General features: G+C 35.3%; 1 protein-coding gene across 5 annotated transcripts; it reads left to right on the forward strand.

Moving 5' to 3' along the window:
- Positions 1-25,333, forward strand: LOC108452831 (calcium-transporting ATPase 9, plasma membrane-type). 5 transcript variants are annotated; one of them, XM_053028710.1, is made up of 34 exons: positions 1-458; positions 704-939; positions 3,891-4,007; positions 4,091-4,130; positions 4,955-5,070; positions 5,160-5,291; positions 5,392-5,481; positions 6,192-6,261; positions 6,401-6,471; positions 6,561-6,644; positions 6,724-6,801; positions 6,877-6,948; positions 11,810-11,893; positions 11,975-12,057; positions 12,142-12,250; positions 13,729-13,784; positions 13,944-13,986; positions 14,089-14,172; positions 14,960-15,097; positions 15,497-15,562; positions 15,650-15,748; positions 17,500-17,610; positions 18,446-18,613; positions 19,786-19,845; positions 20,093-20,257; positions 20,376-20,492; positions 20,912-21,010; positions 21,139-21,276; positions 22,174-22,274; positions 23,518-23,563; positions 23,735-23,872; positions 24,447-24,554; positions 24,651-24,742; positions 25,015-25,333. In XM_053028710.1, the coding sequence occupies exons 2-34, from the start codon at positions 772-774 to the stop codon at positions 25,118-25,120; spliced, it is 3,249 nt and encodes a 1,082-aa protein (XP_052884670.1). In that variant the 5' UTR covers positions 1-458; positions 704-771; the 3' UTR covers positions 25,121-25,333. The 5 variants fall into 5 exon arrangements, with proteins under 5 accessions (XP_052884670.1, XP_052884671.1, XP_052884673.1 ...); XM_053028713.1 differs by having other exon boundaries at positions 50-458; positions 4,961-5,070; XM_053028709.1 differs by having other exon boundaries at positions 55-599.
- Positions 25,334-25,647: the final 314 nt, after the last annotated feature.

The following is a 25,647-nucleotide window of genomic DNA, read 5'->3' on the forward strand; positions in this document are numbered from 1 at the left end:
GTTGATTTGATTCTTTTAAAATTTAAAAGAAAAAATTATAGATGAGATTTGGTTGAAATCACCCACTATGCAAATTTACAGTATTATTAAAATAGGGCATAGTAGGAAATGCGAAGTTGGGTTTGGCGTTAGTCAAGTCCTACCTTAAGTCGGAAGCTTCGTAGAAACTTTCGCAAATTTGTTTGGAATTAGTTAGCAAAAAAAGAGTAGTTTTGATAAGTTAGAGTGAGATGGGTCGTTGAACTGTTGATAGTAAATATTATCCCATAATGGGAGAACTCCGCCAATCCCTTACAGTCGTTTTGTTTCATCAGATAAGCAGCGATCCAGATTTCTCTCCAAATAATCTAACCGTCTTTGATATTTATTTAGACGTAAACTAAATTCAAAACAAAAATGTTATGCCGATGATGCTGCTGCTTTACCCTCCGGAATCTGCGATTGGCTAAGCATTCAGAGTTAGGGATCTTTTTGCTATTACCTATTAACAATATCCTCCGCATTTTCTGGGAATTCCAGTACTAATAACTATATCTTTATCAATACCAAGATCGCTCTCCTGCTTCTTCTTCTTCTTCTTCTAGTTTGAGAGTTCAAAAGTGAATAAAATTATTTGTAAAGATTTCGCTGTGATTCTGAGTTTTGGCGCTTCTAGGTGGCCTGCTGCCTCCTTTTAAGGTGATTGTGCCGCTGTTTTGTGCAGGTTAGCCTTCTCCCTTGCGACAGTTGTTCTCTTTGTTTTTCTGCTGAACTAGGATCTCCATCAGCAATATGGGCGGCTTTTCTTCCAGCGATGGTTGCCTCCAAGACTTGGAGGCCGGCCCTTCTAAGGACAATAATGACCTCAACACTAACCTTGACCCTGACGCTGACACCTCTGATCCCTTCGACATTGATCAAACCAAGAATGCTACCCCCCAGACCCTCAAGCGCTGGAGGGTAATCCATCTTTTAACCTTTTTTCTTATCTCACTATCTGTTTGCTCCTCTCATTGTAATTGGATGGAAAAAGAGTGATTTATATAGGGATTTAGTGGTAATCTAATGAATTTCCATTTCTATTCTATGTGTGACCTATTATGTTTCTTTTACTATTTTTTATTCACCGCAATGGACGTGGGAGGTTGTTCAGTGATGGATAAAATTTTTAATGCAAGCTTGGAATGATATCATTGCATATTTCCATCTCTTAAGCTGAATGCTTGCATGGGTTAACATCAGAATAGAGTATGCATTGCGTCTGGCGTGTGTCTCTAGTATGAAACTTTTACTTAAGGTTGCCGTACCACCATGTATTATTTATATGACAGCCGGAATGAACTGAATCATGGGTAAAACATCAGCTTCTTTCTTGTTATCATGTTGCATTCAATCAGTGTACTGAGCAAGCAATTAAGGAAGCTGTATGATCAGTCTGAGAAGTGGTTGCTTTACAATTAAGTCTCAATTTCCGTATGATTGCTATCTTATTTATTCAAAGAGAGCATGATGCCCTGCGACAAAGTTCAGCATCCTGCAAACCATTGTAGCAAACAGTTCTCAACAAATTTACATCAACTGACAACAAGGATACAACTGACTACTGAAGGGAAAAAAAATCATTAATTTTTCTGCTAATTTATCTTCTGCCAACTCCATTTTTAGAGTAGAGGCTTATTAGTAGGCTTAGTTTCACAATTTTCGAGGCAATTAAGCTTGAGCTGGATAACCTATTCTAAGCATGCCATTGAACCATTAAGAGATCGAGGAGCCTTCCCATGACATTTTCTGCTTCTTTCCCCCTATGTAGTGGCCAATTAGCTTTACAATTGGGATGCTATTTTACATTAACTTCATTCTCTTCCTTTTTGGAATGAGGTTGTAAATTTATGTTTGTTTCTTTTGAGGTGCATTTTTAGAACTAAAGGTATTAAAAAATATGTTGGTTTTTAGTGTTTGGAGTTTACTGAGAAGATTTTAAGTTATTATATCCTTACAAAAACTGATGTTGGAAATTGAAAACTTGATGTTGCGAGGTCTCTTTTTCATTTAGGTACTCGATGAGCTCAGCGCATGCATTGTAGAAATAAAATCAGAAGACTGCATTTTACTGTTTTAGCTTTGCATGTCTAGCAGCTAAGCTAATATTGAATTTTTTTTTTTGATTGGGACAAGCAAGGCATCCTTGCTATTTTATTTCTTTCTTTAAGAGTTATTGATCAAGACAATGGTCTCTGTAGCTTTGTTAGTTCTGTAAAAGATAACTAGCAGCTCAGAGAACACTTTAACTCAGAGAGAATGAAATGCACCTGAAAAAGTACTAGTATGGTAAGAACGGGTAAAGACACAATGCATTTCTTACGAAGTCAAAGAATCCCATGTATCCTATTATACTTCGAAATAGGCAGGCTTGAGAGATGGTGTTCACATTAAAGGCTGTATGCTACGAGCAAGAAGCATCTTAGTTTATCGTAGGTGACCTATCTTTAATTGCTCAGGAACGCCTCGACATGTTGTGTGTTAAGAGGTCCAGGAATTAAGTTCTCATTGTCAATGTTCATGAGTTTGTCCTTATCATCAAGTCAATGCTCTCCAATAGTTTAGCAACCTTGGGCAATATTAGTTGTGACCACTTATTGCTAACCTCTGTGTGTGGGAAGAGAATGGTTCCTGACTTGTGATAGACTGTTACTCTTAATACTGCACAAGTGATTGACAAATGAAACATATCTAGCCTGCAAAAGGATGGTGTTTAACTTGATCGTATTTTCATTGTTCAAGGCAAATACATTGAATTCCTTGTTCATTGAAGTGGCTATTGTTTGTTTGAATTGTTTGGTTGACATTACTAAGTACACTCCTACTTTTATAATTAAGTTAGAATCAATGATTCTTGCGAAAGAACAATCCTCTTTATTAAACCATTGAAGTTTTTTCCTGATTATCTTTCTTATCCTTACAAGTGTTGTTTTTTGTTAAAAAATGCAAGGAACTACTTTGTTGGTTGTTCTTTGTCACATTGAGATTTTTTTAATAGGGTATTATTTTTATATTTATATGGTTGGAGTTTGGGTACTTTTTGGTTTGTTGAGGACCCTTGAATGGGTGACATATCTTGTACTTACAATGAAGGTTTTCTTGAGTAGTTTTTTTATATATATTGTGGTTGTGTTCCCTAGAAATTTTGAATACTTAGCCTCATATTCCCAAGAAAGTGTAATGGCTTCCTTCAGATTAGCTGGTTTGATTATAGAAAGTTAGAGACTTTTTTTTTGGGTTCAATATAAAGTTAGAGACTTAGAGTATGTGTGAATGCCTTGTGTGATATTCTCCTTTTAAATCTTCAACAACCATTTTCATTGAGCATGTCATTGACCTTAACAATATTTTATAAAAAAGCTTGAAAGTACTTTGTAGACTTTGTACTTGCGAATTGAGGTACTAATTTGCTTAACAATTGTGTTTTATCGTATTATTGTTGTTGTAAATTGACCCGATTTTATGAACTAGTGGTAGGATTTTGAGCAACATGATGGGTGATAGTACTCTTACATCTGATAAATTCTGCCTTAACCTTGTTAGGATTTTAACCTGGGGACATAAATTGAAGTCTCAAGTTGTAATTTTTGTGTTGTTCCTTGCAGATGACCTTTTGGTTATCGTACATCTTCTTGGGAACTTGTTAGATGGAGCATATGGGCATTTTTTCTTAAAAAATTCATGCTTTTATAAACAAGTGTTTCTAACTTCATATAGTTATTATTATTATTTGCATTGTGCCATGTTAAATTCATGGTTTCCTTTTTTTTTGGTATGCACTAATAGTTGTCCATATTAGTCTTTGCATAGGATGAGGAGTTGGGGACTCTTATTTTTCTTGGAGCTTTGACTAGTTCCTTTTTCCTTTACAGCAAGCAGCACTTGTGCTAAATGCTTCTCGTCGATTTCGGTATACTCTGGACCTAAGAAAACAAGAAGAAAAAGAGCAAAGAAAGAGGATGATTAGAGCTCATGCACAAGTCATAAGAGTAATGTTATATATTTTATATGAAATTTCACTTGGATACTTTTGTCCCAGTAAAGTCTGACTAATGTCTGCATGTTGCTGCAGGCAGCATTGCTTTTCAAATTGGCTGGTGAAAAGGAAATTGGTATGCTTCTTTGCTGTATTACTTAGCTCCAAATTTTCTCGTAGTTATATATCTGAGGGCTTTCTTTGTCTAAGTTCTCAATTCAATTTCTAGTTTTGGTAAATAGTAGAAATATAGTAGTGACTTTGCTGTTTAGCTTGCATTGTTGGAAAGTGCTTGGAGGAACACTGGTATGGTATAGTGTATAGGATGGAAGAATCCTTCACAAGAAATCATTGCTCAAGTTGTTAGACGTACGTCAATTATGGCTTGACTTAATGTGGATTCCTTGTTGACTGATGTACAGTTGAATCTAGCTTGAGCTCAAGTGATGATGAATGAGTTGGGGCATGTTCAAGTCTTTTTATCTTTTCCTTTTTTGAGTTGTTTGCAAGCCTAATCATACTTTTGATTTCATGTTTTCCACAGAATATGCATATATGTATAAAGCACAAATACTTCCCTTCTTTTCCAAACCCAAGTTATCTTTCCATTTTTAACTTTAATACTACTGCAATTTTTTATATTTCAAATTTCATTTTCATGATATATATTGTATTATTTTTTTTTTAAGAGCCATGGAATATTAAATTTATGAGAAGCATTTTGTAGAGGATTGCAAATAAGTGATAGGGTGTGCTGGGAGATGGCGGAAAGGAAGATGAGAGATGACCCTAAAGTAGAGTGTAGTGGCACGTGGTGGTTAGTAAGGTGAAGGAAGTGTAGAGTGGCCAGGTTGAGTAGGGTAGAACAAGGTTAAGGAGAGAATTAAGAGAATTTTGGGGAGAGTTTGCTGTTATGCATTATTCCACCTAAATTTTTTATATTCATGTTTGTGCTATTAGTGTCAGGTACCCCAGTTACACTGCCAGGTGCTGCTGGTGATTTTGCAGTTGGACTAGAACAACTTGCTTCGATGACCCGGGATCATAAATTATCTGCTCTTCAACAATATGGTGGGGTAAGTTACCTGTTAATGTAATTTTATCATTTTACTTGGTGTTTCTTTTATGGTTAATTGATGTGATTCATGGTGGATTCCTTCATCAGGTTAAGGGGTTGTCTGATCTGTTGAAAACAAATTTAGAGACGGGAATTTACGGGGATGAGGTTGATTTGTTAAACCGCAAGACTGCATTTGGATCAAATACATATCCACGGAAAAAGGGACGGAGTTTCTGGGTATATTATTTGCTTCTTAGTCCTTATTTATTATTTTTAAAATTCTACCATTATGGTCGATTTTTTGCTTGCTGTTAGTGATACCTATGCTGTTTTGCAGAGGTTCCTTTGGGAGGCATGGCAAGATTTAACCCTTATCATATTGATTGTAGCTGCTTCTGTGTCTTTGGGGTTGGGAATAAAGACAGAGGTTCAACTTTTCTTTTTACTATTGTATTTACTAATGTTTGTATCTTGGATAGTGGTTTGTTTGCTAGGGTTTTAATGCTCCTCTTCTTTATACGGGTTTGAAAGTTTTAGCTATTGTGCTTTTTGGCATGAATTGACACTTTGTTTATATGCTATGATTGCACAAAGAAGTTAATGTAAAGGCAGTAGAAGTGCTAATATATTTATGGCATGGGTGATTAGGTGAAGCAGAATTTGTAATTTTAAATTTTAATTTTTTATTATCATATCCTATATCAACTTAACTTGATGTGAATGAATTGCCGGTTCTGAATTTTCCACATTTGCAATTTTACATTTCACAAGATATGAAGCATTGTGATATTTGTCTAAAGCATGTACTGATTCTATGGTTTTTAAAAATCACTTTGGCATGCGGATATCATTAGATGTTCTTCTGGTGTGTATTTATTCCTAGTTGACAGGCCCTGAAGTGAAGAAATCTATTTTACTCAAATGAATTATGAAATGCGATACATACCTTTCTTACACTTGGAATCTATTATTCCGTTTACTTTTCTTCCTCTGCTTATTGCCTTTTGTTAGTCACCTATGTCTACTTTGCATTTTCTTTGTTTCTCTCTTTCTCGGATCTTCTTTTGTTTTTCTTACTGGTAATTATCCTCTTTTTTCCCCTTATTTATTGATTGTTTTAATTGACATTCTTTCTAGGGCTTGAAAGAAGGATGGTATGACGGGGGTAGCATTTTCTTAGCTGTTTTGCTTGTTATAGTTGTTACAGGTATAAAATCTGACCAATGTTCAAAAATAAAATGATTCCTTTCTGAGTTAAATAATGTTGGTGCTTTTAAAAGCAAGGTGACTGTTTTTAGTGCAGGATAATTCCTTTCTAACTTTTTTGTCTTTTACTTATTTACTAGCTACTAGTGATTATCGTCAATCTCTTCAGTTTCAAAATCTTAATGAGGAAAAGCGAAACATCCAATTAGAGGTGTGTGTTGTTGCAGTATGATGACATCCATTTCAATTCACTTTCAATTTTGTTTATTCTTAACTTTTCTGTTTTGAATATCCCCTCAGGTCTTGAGAGGTGGTAGAACTGTGAAGGTTTCAATTTATGATGTTGTTGTTGGTGATGTTGTGCCTTTGAAAATAGGTGATCAGGTGGGTCATTCAGTTGTTTCTTCAGGGTGTTGATATTGATGTGCACTCGCACTAAATAATAGTTGGATGCTTTGTTTAGGTCCCGGCTGATGGAGTCTTAGTTACGGGCCATTCTCTAGCGATTGATGAATCTAGCATGACTGGAGAAAGCAAGATTGTAAGTTGCTTGTTTTGGTGATACATTTATCTATAACTCAGCTTTCATTGTTTTTAACCGTAAATTTTCTTGTAGGTTCATAAGGATAAAAAAGAGCCATTTTTGATGTCTGGCTGCAAAGTAGCAGATGGTGTAGGTACCATGCTGGTAAGCTATTGTTAAGAACAGGCTTTTTCTATTCCATTTTATTCATAAGACATTACATAAATATTTATACACATAGTAAGCCTAACTTAGGAAACTCTATACTAGGAAACAGACTAACTCTAGGGATGCTGTCTAAAAAAACAGCCTTAAAGTTAGGGATAGTAATCAGTAAAATATTTACATTATCCTATCTGATACACTTAAATATTCCTTAATTAGTAAACTGTAATCTGACACTCCCCCTCAAGCTAGGAAGTGGATATCATCCATTCTCAGCTTGCTTACTAGTTTCTGAAACAACTTTCCAGACAACCCTTTGGTAAGTATGTCTGCTAGTTGACCATCAGTGGACACAAATGGAGTGCAAATTAAGCCACTTGTCCAGTTTTTCCTTTATAAAATGTCTCATCAACCTCAACGTGCTTCGTGCGATCATGTTGAACTGGATTATGTGCAATATTGATAGCAGACTTATTATCACAATACAACTTTATTGGACCTTCCCACTTGATCTTCAAATCTTCCAAAATAATTTTTAGCCATACTAGCTCACAAATTCCAAGAGCCATCGCCCTAAATTCAGCTTCTGCACTAGATCTAGCCACAACATTCTGTTTTTTACTCCTCCAAGTCACAAGATTGCCTCCTAGGAAAGTGCAATAGCTCGAGGTTGATCTTCTATCAACCATAGACCTTGCATAATCTGCATCAGTATAGGCTTCAAGGGTTAAATTCTCCCCCTTTTTAAATAGGATTCCTTTACCGGAGTGCCCTTTAAGCATCAGTAGAATTTGATACACAGCTCTAAGATGTGATTCTTTGGGGTTGTGCATAAACCGACTTACAACACCGACTGCATAGGCAATATCCGGTCTGGTATGAGACAAGTAAATGAGCTTCCCCACAAGTCTTTGATATGAACTTTTATCAACTGCTGCATCTTCTAGTGCATCTCCAAGTCTGTGATTCATCTCTATGGGTGTGTCTGCTGGTTTACATCCCAACTTGCTGTCTCTCACAACAAATCAACTATGTATTTTTGCTGAGATATAAAGATTCCTTCCCAGAGTGTGCCACTTCAATACCAAGGAAATATTTTAACTTTCCGAGCTCTTTGACTTCAAATTCTTTTACTAGGCATTTCTTTAAACTCTCCATTCCTTCCAGGTCATCACCAGTCACTATAATGTCATCTACATAGACTAATAAAGCAGTCACTCCCCCTGAAGATGAGTGTTTTACAAACAGAGTGTGATCTCCTTGACTCTGTTTATACCCCAACTTGAGCATTACTTTGGTAAATCTTCCAAACCGAGCCCTCGGGGACTGTTTTAGTCCGTACAAAGCCTTTTTAGTCTCGCAAACTACCTGTCCAGTATTTGGACCGAATCACGTGGAACATCCATATAGACTTCCTCCTCAAGATCACCATGTAAAAGGCGTTTTTATGTCAAATTGCTGTAATTTCCAGCCTCGGTTGGCAGCTAGTGACAACAACACTCTCATAGTGTTCATCTTTGCAACAGGGCAAATGTCTCAAGGTAGTCTACTCCATACATTTGAGTGTACCCTTTAGCAACCAATCTTGCTTTGTACCTCTCCAAAGAACCATCTGATTTATACTTCACTTGTGTACACCCAATGACATCCCATTGGTTTCTTTCCTCTCGGTAATTTCACCAAGTCCCATGTCTTATTTTTTCAAGAGCTTCCATTTCAACCTTCATGGCATTTTTCCAATTCTCATCTTCTAATGCCTCGGATACAGCTTTTGGGAATGGAGATAGAATTTAGGCTAGTAAGAAAGGCTTTGTGGTTATGGGACAAATTTTTGTAAGACAAAAATAAGTAGAAGGGATGTTTTGTACAGGCTCTAATCCCTTTTCTAATAACAATGGGAAATTCATCTAAATTTTCAGTAGTTTCAGTAGTAGGTTCAGCAATTACCTCAGGTTGTATAGGAGGAGAAGATGATTGAACTTGCACCGGTGCCTTCTTCCTTGAGTAAACCAGTAAAGGACGAGTAGTGTCCTGAATCCCTCTTTGTGATTTGGGTGTATTAGGCTCTGTTTCAGGTTGCTGGACAGGAGCTGGAATGTGAGTGTTTGGTTGCTGGACGGGAGCTGGAATGTGAGTGTTTGGTTGCTGGACAGGAGCTGGAATGTGAGTGTTTGGTTGCTGGACAGTAGCTAGAATGTCAAGAAGAAAGAATCCTCTGTCCTTATCTTCTGTGAATAAGATCTCCCCCTGAAGATAAGGACGATTAAAGAAATTCTTTTGTTCTGCAAAAGTAACATTCGCTGATACATAAAAATTTTTTGTGGCTGGATGATAGAATTTGTACCCCTTTTGAGTGGAAGAATAACTGAGAAAGACACTTGACAGCTCGTGGATCAAATTTTCCTCTATTTTGAGAATGTACATGTACAAAGGCAACACAACCAAATATTTTGGGAGGAAGGTTACTTGAAGTACTAAAATCAGGAAAGAATTTTGCTAGAACTTGCATAGGACTTTGAGATTCAAGGACTTTTGTAGGCAATCTATTTATCATATGAGTAGCAGTTAAAACAGCCTCCCTCAAGATTGTTTAGGGACATTTTTTGGAACAAGAGGGCTCTTGTAATAGCTAAATGTGACCATTTTTTCTTTCGGCAACACCATTTTGTTGGGGTGTGCTAACACAAGATGACTCATGTATAATGCCTCTTTCTTGGAAATATGGTGAGAGAAATTGATTGAAATAGTCCTTGGCATTGTCTGACCTAAACCTTTTTATTTCAGCTCCAAATTGTGTTTTGATCATGTTGTAAAAGGTTGGAAGGACAGACCTTACATCGATTTCTGTTTTAAAAGAAATATCTAAGACACACGGTACAATCATCAATAAAGGATACAAACCACGAGCCCCGAAATATTTGAAATAGTGGATGGTCCCCAAACATCACTATGAATAAGAGTAAAAGGAGCGGATGTTCTTTTATTGCTTACCGGAAAAGAGGTATGTTTATGTTTTGTAAGTTCACAGACATCACAATGGAATTTTTCAACAGTTAATCCTTTGAACAATGAAGGAAACATAATTTTAAGGACTCTAAACGATGGATGACCAAGGCGGAGATGATGGAGCCAAATTTGGTTTTATTGGTTTTAATAGATTCGGATATGAAAGATAATGGTGAGGAATTGAGCACTAACTTCTCCATTGGATTCCTCAAGATAGTATAGGCCATTTACTTCCTTAGCATGTCCAATCATCCTCCTCGTATTCTGTTCCTGAAAAAGACATTGATTGTGATAGAAAACCACACTACAGTTAGAGTCTTTGGTAATTCTTTGGATGGATGGAAGATTGGTAAATAGTTTTGGAACATGGACATTTTTAAGAGTAAGGGTTTTGTTTATAACAATATCACCCTGACCAGTCACTGTGATCACAGAACTATCGGCTACTGTTATCTTTCTACTACTAGGGCAAGGTGTATATGAAACAAATTTTTGTGAGGAGTGGGTCATGTGGTCTGTAGCTCCTGAGTCAATGACCCAAGAACTTTTTGTGGGTATATCCGAGATTTTAGAATTTTGAGAACAGGATATACCTGAAAAAACCAAACCACTAATACCTATTGAAGGAGATTTTTCCAATGATCCCAGCAGATTCTTCAACTTCTCAATTTCTTCTTTACTGAACTCAACAGATGATTCTTGAGAATTCCCTTCTCCAGTGTTGCTGGTTTTGACAGTTTCAGCCATGTTTCTTTTGAACAAATTCTACAGGCTTGAGGGTTGATCGGGAATGAGAAGAAGTTGCTAGACAAAGAAAAAAAATCCCAGAATTTGAGCTAAAAACCTGGCTCTGATACCATGTTAAGAACAGGCTTTTTCTATTCCATTTTATTCATAAGACATTACATAAATATTTATACACATAGTAAGCCTAACTTAGGAAACTCTATACTAGGAAACAAACTAACTCTAGGGATGCTGTCTAAAAAAACAGCCTTAAAGTTAGGGATAGTAATCAGTAAAATATTTACAGAATCCTATCTGATACACTTAAATATTCCTTAATTAGTAAACTGTAATCTGACAGCTATACCTCGCTCTTTTTCTTTTCCTTTTTTTGGCCTTCCTCCGTGTTCTTCAGCTCATGTTATGCATTTTGATGTTCACTTGTAACTTATTAGTTCTGCATTATGCTGTTTGCCATGTGCACTGAACTTTTGCTCTTCCTTTTGGTATGGATTTTGTGAAGAAACAGTAGGAATGGGTATGCGCTTTTGTTTTGGCATTGGGCCTTTGCATTTCTAATTGTTGCTTGTTCTGTATACTATATAGTAGTGGGTTTCGTATAGGCTAGTCTCTGATTTGAGCTAATGGTAGTTTGTATCTTTTAACTCTTATTATCTTTTATGTTTCAGTTCATTATCTGATATGATTCTTGTACAGATATGGAGTTTGAGAAATATTTGATTGCTTTATGATTGCCAACTAATTTTAATTGTTTGTGCATGTTACTACACTTTTTGTTGGTTTGAAAAAAAAAATGTTGATTTGCCAACATGTACTAGGTTTATGGTATGAAGTGCAGCATGCTCTTTTTATTTGGTGAGGAATAGAAAATTTTCTTTAGTATCTGATTTCGTATACTTTGGCATGTGGCACTTGATGGTCTGTGTCTTTATCCCTTTAGTAGGGAGTTTGTCTAGAGAAGAGATAGGCTCTTAGGTAGATTGTGATCTTTGTTATCACTTTCTTCAATGTATATTTGATCTTTCCTTAGAATTTTTTTTATTATAACCTGGTTTTTACCTTTTGGTTTTCAAACCATTTAAAATCTTCTTTCTGAAATCATTTGTAGGTGACCGGTGTTGGAATCAATACTGAGTGGGGATTGTTAATGGCCAGTATCTCAGAGGACACTGGTGAAGAGACCCCCTTGCAGGTTTCACTTAATTTTCCTTAACAGTGCCTCTTTCCAGTTAGTAAGGTGCATGCTGAGCATATTATGCATCACATACTGCAGGTACGCCTGAATGGAGTTGCAACTTTTATAGGCATAGTTGGGCTTTCTGTAGCTGTTTCTGTGCTTGTTGTTCTTTTGGCAAGGTATGTAAGAATCTGTAAATTTCTACTTTCATGCTAGTTGAATTGGATTTCATCTAATGCGTTGCTATTTGATTGGTTGTCTAGATACTTCACTGGACATACAGAAGATCCAGATGGAACTAAACAATTCATCAAAGGGCGCACTAATTTTGATGATGCATTTAATGGTGTTGTTAAAATTTTTACAATTGCAGTAAGTACACTGTAGTCCCTTAGGTTATGTATGGTTGGAGGGGGAATCAGATAGTAATTATTAAGAATAGACTGGAATACATCTACACTATTACATGATGGGGAGTAAAACCTAGTATAGTGTTATCTTACCTTCCTGAAAATGAGGATTTTGATCTTATATTTCTGTTTGGTTTTGTTTATAAACTTCCACATTTCCGCATGCAATTATCTCGTTGAAAATAGTGATAGTCTGTCTAGTTGGAATAGTACCAATAAATATGCAATAATAATCCAAAAAGAGAGACTATTTAACTCTTTAGTAAAATGACCACAGTTCTTTTATATATATTAGTTTTCCTTCTGTTCCACCCCCCAGTTTTTTCTTTCGTCTTCCTTTAGTGGCTGATGCATTAATTTGGCGCTGCATCGGGTTAGATCTGCCCCCGGCATGCCTTAACAGTGCATAACAGGCCACAGCTAGGTATGTCTGACAGTTCCAGCATTGTGGTGCTGCAATGGCCCGATTTGGCTGCTGGCTGCCTGATCTGCCCTCATATTGTGCCTTTGTGGTGTTGCCATTGACATGTCATGTCACTCGAGTGCCTTTCAGGTGTGCTGCTACAGATAGAAATATACATGGCCTTTGCTGCTTGGTATTCAATTGCAGCCTGCAACGGTGGACAACCATTTTTGGCAATGATGTGTGTGTGTGTGTTTTAAGTCTCTGGCCACTAGTGGTTGGTAGGATTAGCACCACTGCTGTTGTTTTTATCTCCATACTATATTACTGAACATTCAAAAGTAATTTTAAGATTAAAGTTGTCCACAAAATAGTGTTTCTATTCATAATGGGTTAGGAATAGCTAATACACTATGGGACTGGGGAATGATATTTCAAATTTGACCATATGACTAGAATTATAATAGCTGTGAAATGAACCAAAAAATAGGAAAGACTATTCCATCTGAAATAGCACTAGAATGGAATAGCTATTCCTAGAGGTATCAAAATGAACCCAAATCCCAAAATCCCACCCAAAAAAGTCGAAACCCAATTTGACCAAAAATATCAAAGACCTGAACCGGGAAAAACCTGAACCAAACAAGCTTGAAAAAACCAAAACCTGAAATGATTTGAACCCAAATTCTACCTTAACTCAAAATGCATGCTGAAATAATTACAACTTGTATAAAATATAAAACTAGCCTGACTAGCCCTTGATCTCTGCCTAAACCGGATAATTAGAATCCAAAATAACCTGAATGTTGAAAGGACCTGAACCTGAAACAACTTGAATCCCAAAATGATCTGAATGTTGAAAGGACCTGAACCTGAAACAACTTGAATCCCAAAATGATCTGAATGTAAATATGTGCAAACCTGCTCAACCAACATGTTTTCCAGCTCTTGCTATTCTCATGGAACAAAAATGATGTTAAAATTTTTATTCTTATTTAAAAGTAAGTCCAAGATTTCCTAACTATGGAGTTGTCCAGGTTACAATTGTTGTTGTTGCTGTGCCTGAAGGGCTTCCTTTGGCTGTTACCTTGACGTAAGTTTAAGTAGCAGCTTTTTAGTTACTGATCCCGGCTCAGTGAGTCCTTTCTTGTTCCTGCTACTCTAACAAGTAAATTCCTTCTGTTGAATACACTTTCCTATACTTTTCCTTCTCACAGTTTTATGGTTTTATTCTTTACTTGAACTTTTACAGTTTGGCATACTCAATGCGAAAGATGATGGCAGATAAAGCTTTGGCAAGCTCATAATTCTACTTTCTAAATGTTTTACTTCCATGGTTGCTTCTGTATCGAAGTTTTTTGGTTATAGCTTTTTTATCTAACAGACGTGATTTACAGGTGCGTCGGCTTTCAGCATGTGAAACCATGGGCTCCGCAACAACAATTTGCAGTGATAAGACTGGAACATTGACTTTGAATGAGGTTAGTTCTATATTAAAGAACATGGATGCTTCTAAAGTTGATTATATATAATTTATTTTAGGACCAAAAGACTGGGTAACTTTTATGTGGATAGCTATTCTCTTATGAGTAGAAGCTGATCCTCTGTAATCTACTTGCCTTTTATTTTCACTACTATGGTTATGCACTTTCCACGTTCACACTTGATAGATGGGGAAATGCTTCAGTATGTTTGGTTCTTTCTGTTAGGAAGAGATTTACGAGAGGAAAGTTGCGATGTAAAAATACTCAACACGGTTCTTGCTTTCTAGTAAATGAAAGAGGCTTAGGGTTTATATAATCTTAGGTGTTGTTTGTTATAGTAAGTGTTGAAAAATTAAGTACTGAATTTAAGTTATATAATATGTTTGGTATATTACTTAAAATTAAGTACGGAATGTAATTGGATTGTTTGATAAAAATAATTTTAAAAAGAATTTAGAGGTAAAATGTCTAAAGGATGATGTTAAAAGAATAAAAATAATTGAAAAAATTCCACATTAAGTGATAAGTTGCTCTCTATCTACTCATTATTTTCAACCCTTTTTCATTGTAAAATTCTATCAATTTTTTTTTTCAGTTTGGATTATTAAAAATGCTTAAAAAATTAAATCATTGAAAATATTAATTTCGGCTGATTTAATTTTTCCAATGACTTATCAAAAAGCCTTAGTGTTCTAACATTCTTCTCTAGTTCAGGTTACAGTTTCTATATTTTAATTTAGTTGTTTGAAGGCATTAGATATCAGACTGATTAATCGTATAACAGATGACTGTTGTTGAAGCTTTTGTTGGGAAAAAGAAGATAAATCCACCTTCTGATTCTTCCCAGCTGCCTGCATCAGTTGTATCTCTATTGAACGAAGGAGTTGCACAGAATAGCACTGGGAATGTTTTTGTGCCAAAGGTAAGAAAGATTAGTTCTGTTTTTAGTTCATCTAATAATTTATGCTAAGGTCAAAAGGTAAATAACTGCTTATGCATAAATTAATGTTCCTATAGAATATTTGTGTCTGATTTTTGAATGAGGTCTAAGTAATTGTTTTTGTGTTAGTAGGAATCATTTTTCTTCCTGTTACATCACATAGTTTCCTAATGGAAATGTGCTTTGTTTTGCGGTTTTTTTTTTTTTTTTTTTTATGTATTTTCCCTGTACTTCTTAATTCGAGTGATTAGATTGCCTTGCTTAGTTCATATTTTCTCAAGTATCTAGATTTTCCACTGCTTTTGACTTCTTGTTTCTGTAGGTTACCTTTGTTATGCTCATAAGTCAGGAAATCTCATTAAATTGCATTTATCTTTCCAGGATGGGGGCAATATTGAGATTTCTGGATCTCCCACAGAAAAGGCTATTCTTTCTTGGGCTGTAAAGGTACCCTTACCCCTATAACTTGTTTCAATCATCTACTTTAGATTTACTTTTGTTTGTACATTCTAATCATTAAAAATTGTTTTGTAGCTTGGAATGAAATTTGATATTATCAGATCAGATTCCAAAATCCTTCATGTCTTCCCTTTCAACTCAGAGAAAAAGCGAGGAGGTGTTGCATTACAAGGGGTAGTGGCTTCTGTCTCATTTTTTGATGCATTTTGATTTTGTTGTTTGCACTATAATGGAAAGTTTTAAAATGAAATTACAGAAAGTAACTAAATTAATTACATTCTTTGTTCATGGCTAAAGCACTAATGACCTTCCAAAACAATTGATGATTTCTATCTAGGAAATATTGATACAATTGTGCATGATTATTCTGCTAGCATTTGATGCATATTTGAGCAATTCGACAGAAGCATCTTGGTTATTTCCTCAGTTTAATTTTTTTTCTTAGGAAGATGAAATTGGTCAAACTTTTGACTGACAAGTTTTCTAAGCATGAATTTCAATAAGCATATTTTCCTGCTTACATACCAGTTTTGGGTTTCAAACATATCTAACAGAATTTTGGCTCTTATGATGTGAATTCTGATCACCAACTGAATTGATGTTGACTTGCACGAATTATATCATTGTTAGCTTCATTTTTAAAATTTAATTAATCTAAAGCATTCATCAAGTTATGTAGAGTGATAGATTTTAATTTCACTTTATATTTCATTAGATGCTGGTGAATTTGAATACTGATGGTAGTTAAAATATCTGCTATATGAATTCATATCACTATTAACTGCACCAAGTCCACTTTCATCGGATCTTGTGTGACAACATTTTCATTCCAATTTATAGTTGAAGTTGTTAGTGTATTATTGGACTGTCTTAAGGACATGAATGTTATCTGTTGTCCAGAACTTCTTGATTGGTTATGCAGGTTTGTCTTTTGTTGTATTTGGCTGGTAGATTGGGAAGGAGTTGGCTAAACCTTGGTTGCTTTATTATCTACATTTTGTGAGTTAGCTCAGTGGAGGAAGAGGGAGGAAAAGAGGAGAAATAAGGGGGGCAAAGAGGAGAGAGAGATTCTTATGAGGGATATTAACCTGCCATCCCCTACTTCTATCCATGTTGGTCAGAGCTGGTGCAGTTTTCCCCTACCATGCAGATAAAGGCAGAAGCCAGTTATGGCTCACTTGCCTGCTGGAATAACATAAGGATATAAAGAATAAAAGAATAAAAAGAAAAAATGTTTTAACGGCTTTGGGTTTTTATGAAGAAGAAAAAATTAAAAGAAAAATGGAAAAATAGGTTTAACAGGTTTTGGCTTTTGGGAAGAGAAGTATTGCTGTTGTGGGAGAAAAAAATTTGGGGTGGATAACCTTTTATTTTTTGGTGAAAGTAAAAAAGGATGAAAATAAATATGAAAAGCTTTAGTACTCGGGCCTGATTCTGATTTCCCTCTTTTCCCTTTATTAATTTTTTAAAATTATCTTTTGATATTTTCTTATCAGATGCTAATAATTTTTAGAAAAGATAACAAATATTTTTTATTGATTTTTGTTTGTTAACAATGCAAATGTCTTTGGTTCCCACAACGAAATGTGATTGTTTTCCAGGTAGTGATTATTCAGCCTATGTATATGGATTTCTTAGGTGACCTGAAGTTTTGGCCTAGGAAAACCGTGATTTCTTAGCTGCTCTAAGTATATAACTGCCCCTATGTACAATGATGCTTCCTTGCTCAGGTGTTTTTACTTGATGGTTATTTGTTAAGTGTCCAGGTTCATGTGCTTTCTTGTAGAATTTAGTTAAGGTGATGCAGAACATTAAAAGAAAGCTTTTTTGCCCAACATTTTAAACTTTCTGGATTATTGAAAACAATTTATGAATTTATACAATGCCTTTTACTTGTGAATTTGTTTCTATTCTCTTTATGGCAGGCTGATTCTGAAGTTCGCATACATTGGAAGGGAGCAGCTGAGATAGTTTTAACCTCATGTTCTGGGTACATTGATTCAAATGGTTGCCTGCAGTCCATCAACGAAGACAAGGTTTGTGATGATGTATATTCAGGCACACATAAGCATGCATGCACGCTCTAGAAAGATCTCCTAAATTTTATACACGTTTTTTATATGATACACACTTAGCCTCCAGCATTAGCTTTTAGCAACTTTACCATATTTATACAGACTCATTGCTGTATTGATGGTTATGTGATGATATGCAGATTGATTATTGTTTTATGAAAACCATGTGTAAACCCATTACAAAGTAATGGTTAATTACAAACTAAACCTTGTCAAAAATACATTAGTAAACAAAGGTTGTCTCTTACCAATAAATAAATTGCTTAGTCCATAAGAACTAAGAACTCTATAATACTATTTAGACCTAGGTTTTCGGTCAGGCAAATCTGGGTAAAGTTAATTCGGGTCTTAGAATTTCAGGTCATTGAGGTTCAGGTCGTTTTTGGGTTTGAGGCCAGGTCTGTTGGGTACCACATTATGGATTCAGGTCATTTTGGGTTTTGGTCCAGATTCAGGCTATTTCGAGTTCATGCCATTTTGCGTTTAGGTTGTTTTGGATTCAAGCTGTTCCTAGACCTTTTGACTCTTTATGGTCAAATCAAGTTTGGGTTCGGATTGGTAGAGTCTATTTTTCGGGTTCAAGTAAGAAATATACCAGAAATCAAGTTTTTCATGCTGCTGCTTATTGATACCAGTTTCATGCTAATTGATATGTTTAACTAACAGCCTTGCATATTTTTGTTATCTGTGTTTGAGAACATCATGCAAGGCATCAATTGCCTCTAATCACAAACAATGGGCCATCACTCAATGTCAATGGATGCTTCAATTTTCATGTTCAACTGTCTTTTTGCAGGAATTTTTTAAGGCTGCTATTGATGAAATGGCTGTAAATAGCTTGCGTTGTGTAGCCCTTGCATACAGATTATGTGAAAAGGAAAAAGTTCCCACTGATGAAGAGGGCTTTAATGGATGGATCTTACCTGAAGATAACCTTGTTTTACTTGCTATTGTGGGTATAAAGGTACACTTATTTTTTTTAGTTATGGTACGAATTATCTACTTTCACCCAAATAGTATCTGCTGAACTGGTTACTTGTCAATTAGTGGCCTGTCTATCTTTTATCTGACTATCTTTTGTAATCTATAAATGAATTTATCCTTAGCATCTCTGAATGGAAATGCAAAGCTTTGTGTCAAAGATGAAAACGGCTCCTCTTTCCCCTTTAACTGCAACAATTTTTTTATGATAAATCACTAAACAAAGTATTGCATGCATGGGTGTCTAAGTAGATCTGTTGTTAGAAACCATATTACTCATTGAATTTTAGTTGGGTAATTAATTCTGACAAAAGAAAAAACAGAATAATTTGACAATGAACTATTAATCTTTATTCCATGGCATTTTCCCTGTTATTTTCCCCACTTTTTAACTTTGGTAGTGTCATTCTTTTTGTGCATGTCGGGATTTTGGAGTGTCATTTATACTCATCTTGCTATGTTTTTTTGTGGCTCATTATTATTGCATCTTCTATCTTCTAATTATTGAATATATTCCTGTCAGTAAATGTTAGTGCTTAAAGAAATTCATTGTTCATACTTCTGGCAGTGCAAAGAAGTTACCGACCCACCGATTGTTTTATACTGATAAGAAATAAAATCTTGCATCTAGTAAGAAAAGGTGGATTTCCTTATACATTTATTAGCGTTTGCAAGGACTTATGATGTACTTGAGGTGCAAGGGTCACTCAAAAAAATTCTTACGAGTGAAGGCGCAATATCTATATTTGTTGTGTGCATGTGTATAATAAAATAAGCTCAAGATATATAATTCTGTTGATAAACTTTAAAGATTGATCCACTTTTGTCCTCAAAAATATGCAAATTTACCTCTTCTTTTTTTTTGGCTAACATGCACTATTTCTTACGTTCCAAGTTTCTTGTTGTATACTCAAATGAGTTTGATATGTCCTTGTCTGCTATCAAAGGTAAAGTTAAAGTTAAATAAAAGATTAAGTATAAAATAAATGTGAGAGAACTTCACTTAGTCGAGCTTATAAAGAAGCATGCACCTGATCAAATGCAATCAACCTGAAAGGGGTCTGAGATACTTCAGTTCTTCAGTGCTGAGGCAGCACCTCGCATCACCAAGGCATAAGCTGCCTTTTCTTTATCTAATATAGTTTTCACTTGCAGGATCCTTGTCGCCCAGGTGTCAAAGATGCTGTGAAAATATGCATGGATGCTGGTGTTAAGGTAATTTGATGCTTATTAAGATTAGCATCAAAATTTATCATACCCTTGATGCCCGGCAATGCTACTTATATCGAGTTAATATGTTGAATGGCCAAGCTTTCTGCCTCCTTTAATTTTTAATTACTATAGTTTTGAACTAATGCTTAGTATTTGTTATAAATGATCTTACTTTTTTGGAGAACTACATGGACACCTATATAATAGTTATTAAACCACCTGAAAGTCACTAATTGGAACCAATCTCTAGGTACGTATGGTCACTGGAGATAATATCCAAACAGCAAAAGCAATAGCTTTAGAGTGTGGAATACTCAGTTCTGCTGAAGATGCTACTGAGCCTACCATTATTGAAGGAAGGGTTTTCCGAGAGTTATCTGATAAAGAAAGAGAACAAATTGCCAAGAAAATAACGGTATCTTTTGGCTATAATTTCCTGATTATTTTTCCTTCAGATCCTGATAACTTTTCTCAAGCTAAGCTACATAGTTCATTCAAACATGAAAATGTGGTTAATTGGGAGTGTTCCGCAGGTAATGGGAAGATCTTCTCCAAGCGACAAGCTTTTGCTTGTTCAAGCCTTACGTAAGGGAGGGGATGTTGTGGCCGTGACTGGAGATGGTACTAATGATGCTCCTGCACTTCATGAGGTTCGTTTTTTTGGTTAAATTTGTGAGAATTTTTTTCCCTTGTAATGATGATGCTTTATGATGTATCTTATATGAGTTAAGCACTGGCTTAGTATCCATACGTACCTCGGTATACTTGCATATCCTCTTTCATATTCATTTTGAAATGCCAAATTTTATGCCTTTCCACACTATTCTCACCAATTTATTAATGCAAAATATTGTCTGATTGCCTTGTCATCAAACATTGAAAACAGTTCTGCTGCATACAACCAGCTATGTGAACCATCATGGATCAATACTCTTCCATTTAAACAGCTTTGTCCCTAAATCTAGTGAACCCTTACTTTGTCTCTGGTGCTGCATGGTGACTGCACCATGTTTGTCATACCTTAATTTGCTTATCTCCCCTTTTTTCGCATTTTTTATCTGTATTTTAGGCAGATATAGGTCTGTCTATGGGTATTCAGGGGACTGAAGTTGCAAAAGAAAGTTCAGATATCATTATATTGGATGATAATTTTGCTTCAGTTGTGAAGGTTAGTGGATGCATGCTTTCTTATAGATATTATTATTTCCTCTGTTCCTGTATCCTATTGCTGAATTTGAGGAAAGGCTCATATCAAATTTTCATTAATTGAAGCTCAATGTTGTGTCCTTAATTTAGGTTGTTCGCTGGGGCCGTTCTGTCTATGCCAATATTCAGAAGTTTATACAATTCCAGCTTACAGTTAATGTTGCAGCTCTTGTAATCAATGTTGTGGCAGCGATATCCTCCGGTGATGTTCCTTTAAATTCAGTTCAGGTACAGCTCTTCTTGGCCCATTCAATGTCCCTACATCTCTTCTGAATTAATTTGACTATACTCAAAAGGTTAGACCTTAATGATAGTTATCTAGCTTTTGCAAAAAATAAAAAAAAAATGGTTAAAATACCCTAATTTACTCCAACCTCTTATGAGATTTAGTTTTGGTTAACAGCCTGATGATGGTTGAAATCCTTTACATATTAGTACCATAGTATCATCATAGATAGTACAAATACTCTATATGGATTTGTCATTTGCATCCTTGATGGTGCATGTTTCTGGATGGGTTGGGTCCATAGTTACCAGGATCGTGATACATCTAGGTTTCTGTATTGGGAAAGGGAAAAGAGCATTATATTTAGCTAATTTTTTTGTACAAAATTAGTTGGTGGTTATTTTGTGTAGCGATATGCAGCAAAACATTTCTCAGGTTGCATATACTTTTGATGATTTTACGCAATTCTTTAAGAAATAAATTATTTTAATTTAATTTAGGTATTGAAGTGGTATAGAAGTGGTTTGTCCTTTTAAAAATTTTAATGAGCTTTTCTTTTTCTCTTAGCTTGTAAATAGGCTTTTCAAGTATTAACTCATAATTGGTTTTATCATGTTCTAAAGATGGGCATTACAGTTTAAAAGACTGAATAATTGGGCTGTTCACTGAACTTTTTCCTTCTGTATCTGTCTGTATGTGTCGATGAAACTTCAAAGTTAGTGGAATGTGTATGCTGAATAGAATCCAGACTTTCTATTGTTTCTCATGTGATACAGAAAGTTGAAAAAACTACCAGTAGGATGCATTACTATAATTTAGTCAACATAAGGAGCTATCAGCTAAGTAAATTAAATCTTTGTGATGAGCAAAGTTTGAAAATTTGAATTCTCTTGGTACAGTTACTATGGGTTAACCTGATCATGGATACTCTTGGAGCACTTGCATTGGCTACTGAACCACCAACAGACAACCTTATGCATAGGTCACCAGTTGGCCGAAGGTTTGAACTCGTTGCTCATGTCAATTTCCATTGTGTACTTTGGTTTTTAGAACTCTAATTTTATAGCAACACTTTTTCTAAAATTGATATGGCAACCATCTATAAAACTTATTATTAAAATTCATATTTCTCTATTTAGAAGGGTAAAATACTACAGTTTTCTGGTTCTTACAAATAACTTGATCTTTTTCTAAGAAAATATACCAACGTTTTTGGGGAATTTTCCAATTCGGTTTATCTTTGAAACATTTCCACGTTTGTCATTCTAAGACTTCAATGAATGTACAACAATACTTCGTAGTTCTTCACATTTCTTGGATTATCCGGTGTGAAAGAAACCAAGTTTCTGGCTGTCACAGAATGTGACTGATTTAAGAGAGAATACAGTATGAGAAGAGATAAGAGAAAGATGGATTTCTTGGGTTGGTGGTGCTATTTTTGGGTTTTACAGCAGATTTCTTATACTATAACACTTTAATTCTCGAGTACTGGTTTTCTCCAAGGGAAGAATGATGCAGAATGCTAAGAAACTAATTATGGGATTAGTTGAGATTTTATTTTCATACTCTTGTTATATTTATGAAGATTAATTACAATATTTTGTAGATCTAGGATACATTTAGTATTTTACATTTAATGAGGGTTTATTATCTGTGTTTTCTTTTCAAGTCAAGTTTATTTTCGGTTTTCTTGAGTTTGAACTCAAGTTTATTATCTTCTGTTTTCTTGAGTTCAAATTAAGATTATTGACCTGGAGTCCAAGTCGAGGGTCTATACAAACTAGTGTACTCGAGGGCATAGACATGCTCAGAATTTCAGCTTACTATCATCCTTGGCTGTGGCTCCAAAGGAACCCTAGGTGTGATACAAAGCCTCTTCTTGGTTGTGTGATGTAATCAAGGAACCCTAAGTCATCTAATTTTTATTCCTTGAACCCTAAATTATCTAATTTTTATTCTTTCTCAAGAAATAAAGGTTATGATTTAACTTAATGTCCTATCCCCTAAGATGTTCTGCATCAGGATATTTGTCTGAGCTTGTTGAAGAATAAATCAGGGTTGAAGAGAGTTCAGTGGGAAGAAAGGGAAGGGTTGTAGAGTCGCCTTGCTTTTAAACGTCTTTCACTGTTACTGGTCGCTCTTTTCAACATGTTTACTCTTTCAAACCCGTCTAACAACCATTATCTGGATTTACTCTTTCAAGCTTGTCTTTGGGTGTTTAATATAATTGTTTGATTTCTCAGGGAACCTCTAATTACAAACATCATGTGGAGGAACTTACTCCTACAGGTACATGTTTCTTGGGCCCTCACAATATGACTAATTATGTTCTCCTGTTACCTCTTCACATGTCGTAGTTGCAAGTTTATTAAATTGAGAGAGTTGTTGACCCAGACCCCAGTCTGGAAATGTAGCTTTGCAGTTCCAGTTCTTTTATCATCTTTTAACACGTTATTTCAGGCTTCGTATCAAGTTACTGTCCTCCTTGTGCTCAACTTCGCGGGCTTGACCATTCTTCATTTGAAGGATGACCGTGACAGGGAACATGCTTATGACGTGAAGAATACCTTGATATTCAATGCATTTGTCATGTGTCAGGTACGTGAAGAATACCTTGATATTCAATGCATTTGTCATGTGTCAGGTAAGTACTTGATGACTTGGGTCAGTTTTTCGATTTGCTGGTATTAGTTTTGAGGTTAATTACTCATTTGGTGCCCAAGCTATTGTTAAATTATTGATTTGTTAGCTAAGGGTTTAGAAAATCGCAAATAGGTACTCAAGCTTTGCTCCTATTTATCAATTTGCCCACGAGAATAATACCATTAGTCAAATGGATGACATGCCTAAAATCAAATAAAAAACATGCCATGTCTAAAACCACATCAACGTGCTGCTTGTTGCAATTCTATTGGATATTTTGGACACATCGTCTATTTGAATAATTTGGTTAGCATTATTGATGGAAGGATTCAAGCACTTGGTTTCAAATTTTTAAACTTTTTAAGTACTAAATTGAGAATTTGACTATAGTTCAAGTACTAAATGTGTTGGTAACCCTTGATTATTTTATGTTCGAGACGTCTACAACTCTACATTAATGCTGAAGCATATCTATCTGAATCAGATTTGCAACTAGTGTAATAAACTTAAATACTGTTCCAAATCACAGATATTCAATGAGTTTAATGCTAGAAAGCCGGAAGAAATCAACTGCTTCAAAGGAGTGACTAAAAACTACCTCTTTATGGGAATAATTGGATTTACATTTGTTCTTCAGGTGATCAATCATCTTATCCTTTTTTTCCCTGTTTGTAGTGGTCTTTTACTCAGTATATACGTGTGAATGGTGATACTAATTCCAAGCCTGTCTTAGATAATCATAATTGAGTTCCTTGGAAAGTTTACCACAACGGTTAGACTTAATTGGAAGCTATGGCTTGTATCCCTTGGCATTGGCATCATCAGGTAAGCTCTTTTTCTTCTTGTCAATTTGAGTTATCTGAATACACCTTGATATAATGTGGGAATATCCACATTACTCTATATTTTGCTCGTGCTAATTAACGTGAGTTGAGATTAGACAAAACTAAGTTGTTTTGTCATTGATTAAACGGTTCATTCAAGAATGGTTTTAAATTTGAAGTAGCTACTATGGAACGTTCACTAAACGAAAACAAAAATAAATAAATAAAACCCCTTTCATTGATGACTGCTATCGTTGTTATTATGTGTTGAAGCTGGCCTCTGGCAATTGTTGGAAAGCTGATTCCAGTTCCTAAGACTCCTGTTTCTGGGTACTTCACCAAGGCATTTCGACGATGCAGGACAGATCGGAATGCATGAACGCGTTTTGTCTATTTGTTCCCCGCAAAAGAATAATAGTATATTAACAATTAGACTTGTAAAGCTTTTGCAGTTTTTATGATGTATATAAGATTAGGGTTGTGAAAGCCCCAAGGAAGTGGCAGGGAATTATGAAACAGTCGCTCGCCTCTGTGAGCTTAAGCCAATCATTTTTAAAATGTTCATTTAGTGATTTCGGTTTTTATCTTACAAGCTGACTGTATGATTTATTTAGACTTACTTTAATCGCCTAACAATTATAGTATTTTTTATCAGGGCCAATGACTATGTTTAATAGAATATTGAGGACAAAATCACTTATTTTTACTGTTTGTAATTAATGTTTTTTGATAATTCAAGCATTTTGGAAAATAGATAGTCAGTTTTGTTAGGATCCATCCACATCAAGCATCAAGGAATATTCAAATTTTGATTCCTATCAACCTGATAAAATACTTTCTTTTTATATTTCAGCAACAATACTAGGGCGCCCGTAAGGGTTTGCAATTCTTGTAACAGCAATGATT

The sequence above is a fragment of the Gossypium arboreum genome, chromosome 5 (assembly GCF_025698485.1).
Source record: "Gossypium arboreum isolate Shixiya-1 chromosome 5, ASM2569848v2, whole genome shotgun sequence".
Classification (NCBI taxonomy): domain Eukaryota; kingdom Viridiplantae; phylum Streptophyta; class Magnoliopsida; order Malvales; family Malvaceae; genus Gossypium; species Gossypium arboreum.